Raw genomic sequence first — 2,850 nt, 5'->3', positions numbered from 1 at the left:
TATAAGACACGCGTGGATTGGAAGGAGCGTCGGGGAGGCTGGATGTCGAAGGAGATGTTTTGATAAATTTTACATTAGTCCCGTGCGACCATGCTGCATACGTAATCAAAAAAGCAATGTGATGATATCAGACTAAACGAATTTCCCATACAACAGAAATTATTCTATGCTAATAGCTTCAATTCTGGTCAAATACTGTGTAAGTGAAATTGGGCATTTTGTATGGGGAAACTTTTTTTTTGCTTGCTGGTAGGTGGGTGCTGCTGGTAGGTGGGTACTGCATGGTACTGAAAGACCTTTTGGAGGCCTTTATGCTCCGGTACGCGAAATGACAGATTTGCATCGGTGATCCACTGGACAACGTGGCGCTGGAACGTGGTCTTGTCAAATCGAGTAACCAACTCGTCGTGAAAGTCGTCCCTCTTCCGTTTCTTGGCTGCCAAAATCATGAAGGGTCAGTTGATTCGGGGGCCGCTCCTGCATATATCGTGTTGCTTTTGATGGATCTGGATGAAAAATATTGTGGGCCTTGCTGAGATGACCTTCGATGTTCCGACTGTTGGACGAGACATAAGCCTTTGGCCGGGGAACGCCATGCTGGACACAGTGGCAACAGAGCCATGTATGGGGGCCAGACTCATTGCCTTTGGACCTAGCTTGAACGTCATAGCCGTGAGCCCAAAACCAGCCGGTAGCTTGACCAGTTCGAGCTGAGAGGACCCAATGGCTGCGGACAGCTTGCGATACTGCATCCCAGTCTTTGAAGATTGAATGGCTGCTGCGAGACGAGGAATTGTGCATAGGCAAGGTTGGGTCTTCGGGACAGGATATTTCCGATATGGTAGTATCGGTTGCGTAACTGAATAAATCGCTTTGAGATGCCATTTGGGCAATGGTTTTGGGTGGCATCAAGGGCAAGGAGAATATGTCAAACCAAGACCCAAGCGAAAAAGGGGGATGGCGTGGGGAAATCGGGAAATGAGGGACGGTTAGGGAAGGGATTGTCAGAGGTACCGATACTTCGGTGCAGGAGGATGCCACTAGTACCGAGAAAGTACAACTACCTCACCCAATTTTCACCGCGGTCTTGGCATCTATCTACATTTCGTCTATCTACCGGACCTCCAGGTAGATAGATAGAAGACCCACATGTCCTCTGGTAGATAGATAGATGTAGATCTACATCTATCTACATCTACATTTCATCTACATCGGTAGATAGATTCGCCAGCCTGGGCCGACGCATGATGGGATATTCCTATTCGACCTCTGAGTAGTTGGCTGAGTTGTCCCAAAATCGCGAGAGCGGAGGAGTCTACGAACCCTATCAGCAACATGGATCTTGAGTTACCCTGCGGGGTGTTTGGCTGGCACAACTCACATGAGGGTTAGACTGGTCGTAGGGGCTTGGAGCGTTGAAGTCCATGGGTCGCATGTAGCCATAAGTCGTATAAGGGGTCAGCTCGTCGTCGCTGGGGCATAACTCCCGCTTGGTGGTATCGCTAAAATGCGTCATTGGGGAAAGTATCATGGGCGCGGCGGAAGTATTCAGGTAGCTGGGGTGGGCGTCAGTAGTAGCCATGGCCAAGGATGTCTCAGGGGAATCGTAGGGAGCGACGAACATCGCATCAGGAGTCGGATAAGTCGAGCATGTGAACTGGGAAAAGCTGTTGGAGCGAGCCCGGTCGTCGTGGGTGCCAGGGAAGAAGAGATCATCCGTCGGCTCCCTGAGAGGGATAAACTGGCTCTGGGAGACGACTGGCTTGGCGGAGGTAGCGGGCTGCGACTTTTGGGACTTGAAGGATCGCTTCGACTTGGTGGTCTCCTGGGCCTGCTTATCGGACCCGGCAGGTTCAGAAGAGCTAGCACGGCGCTCGAGGTCCTCGACGCGTCGCTTGAGCTTCTTGCCTATAAGCGGGCATTTATGTCAATATGGTTGGGAATCAGCTTTGGAATCCTCGGGGGCCAAGTCCGGTGGAAGTCAGCCTCTCGGAGTTAGCGGAGAGAACGTACGGTACTTGCGCTGAGCAATGCGGTTCTGTATCCGTCGGCGCTCAGCAGTGTCAGAGATCTTGGTCCAGTCCTCATCAGGGTCAGCAGATGCACTATTGGTACTCGAGTAGCGTCTGCAAGGAGGAGCTTCCGTGTAGGCAGGTAGTGACATGAACATGGACATTGTGATAGTGGTTGTAGCTGGTTGAGTAGAGAGTTTGAGTCGGTGTGTCGTCATGACCTAGCAATGAGCGGACGAGATTGGCGAGAATACACGGGCTTATATGCCGACGGACATGGGGACGGCATGGGTGAACGAGTAACAAACAGCACCGGCCAAAGCGCACCTTTAATACAGCGCGACGTCGTTACGACTGCCAATAGTTTGCTTATATGCTGGGGTATTAGGGATACGGTAAGAGACGGAGGAGATGGAGGTGACAAAGATGGGATCGAAGCTCCAATCTGTAGACACGGTCGGGGCTCTCCCCAAAGCTGTCTGTCGTTTCATTGCGGGCGGCACGAGTCACGAAGAGGCGCTCGATCTCCGGTAATGCTCATAACTGAAGGACAAGAGACTCAACAACCCAGCAAGAGAAAGAGACAAGAGGCATAACGGACTCAGATGGCAGAAGTATCGCCCAGTGCGGCTTAACATCGGACGGGCATGTGCCTAGGGTATATTGGAGGGGTGTGTGATATGCATAAGTGGGGATAAACTTCTTTTCATCGGTCAACTGGACCTGTAATAAAGCAATACTGTGGGAGTCGAAGGTGTTATTAAAGGAGCTCACTACCACTCTCTGAGAGTAGCACAGTTCCGTACATAGTATCCATATCGTAGCCACCAGCAGGTCG

The 2,850-nt window shown here is 51.3% G+C and overlaps 1 protein-coding gene across 1 annotated transcript; it reads right to left on the bottom strand.

Moving 5' to 3' along the window:
* Positions 1-1,258: 1,258 nt before the first annotated feature.
* On the bottom strand, positions 1,259-2,176 carry FOXG_14313 (uncharacterized protein; the record flags this gene model as incomplete). Its single annotated transcript, XM_018394384.1, has 3 exons — positions 1,259-1,315; positions 1,382-1,908; positions 2,014-2,176. 3 exons carry the CDS (start codon positions 2,174-2,176, stop codon positions 1,259-1,261), a joined length of 747 nt encoding a protein of 248 aa, XP_018254501.1.
* Between the last annotated feature and the right edge of the window lie 674 nt (positions 2,177-2,850).

This window comes from Fusarium oxysporum, chromosome 15 (assembly GCF_000149955.1).
Source record: "Fusarium oxysporum f. sp. lycopersici 4287 chromosome 15, whole genome shotgun sequence".
Lineage (NCBI taxonomy): Eukaryota > Fungi > Ascomycota > Sordariomycetes > Hypocreales > Nectriaceae > Fusarium > Fusarium oxysporum.
The sequence above is the reverse complement of the archived record's forward strand: the minus strand, read 5'-3'. Positions and strand labels throughout refer to the sequence as shown.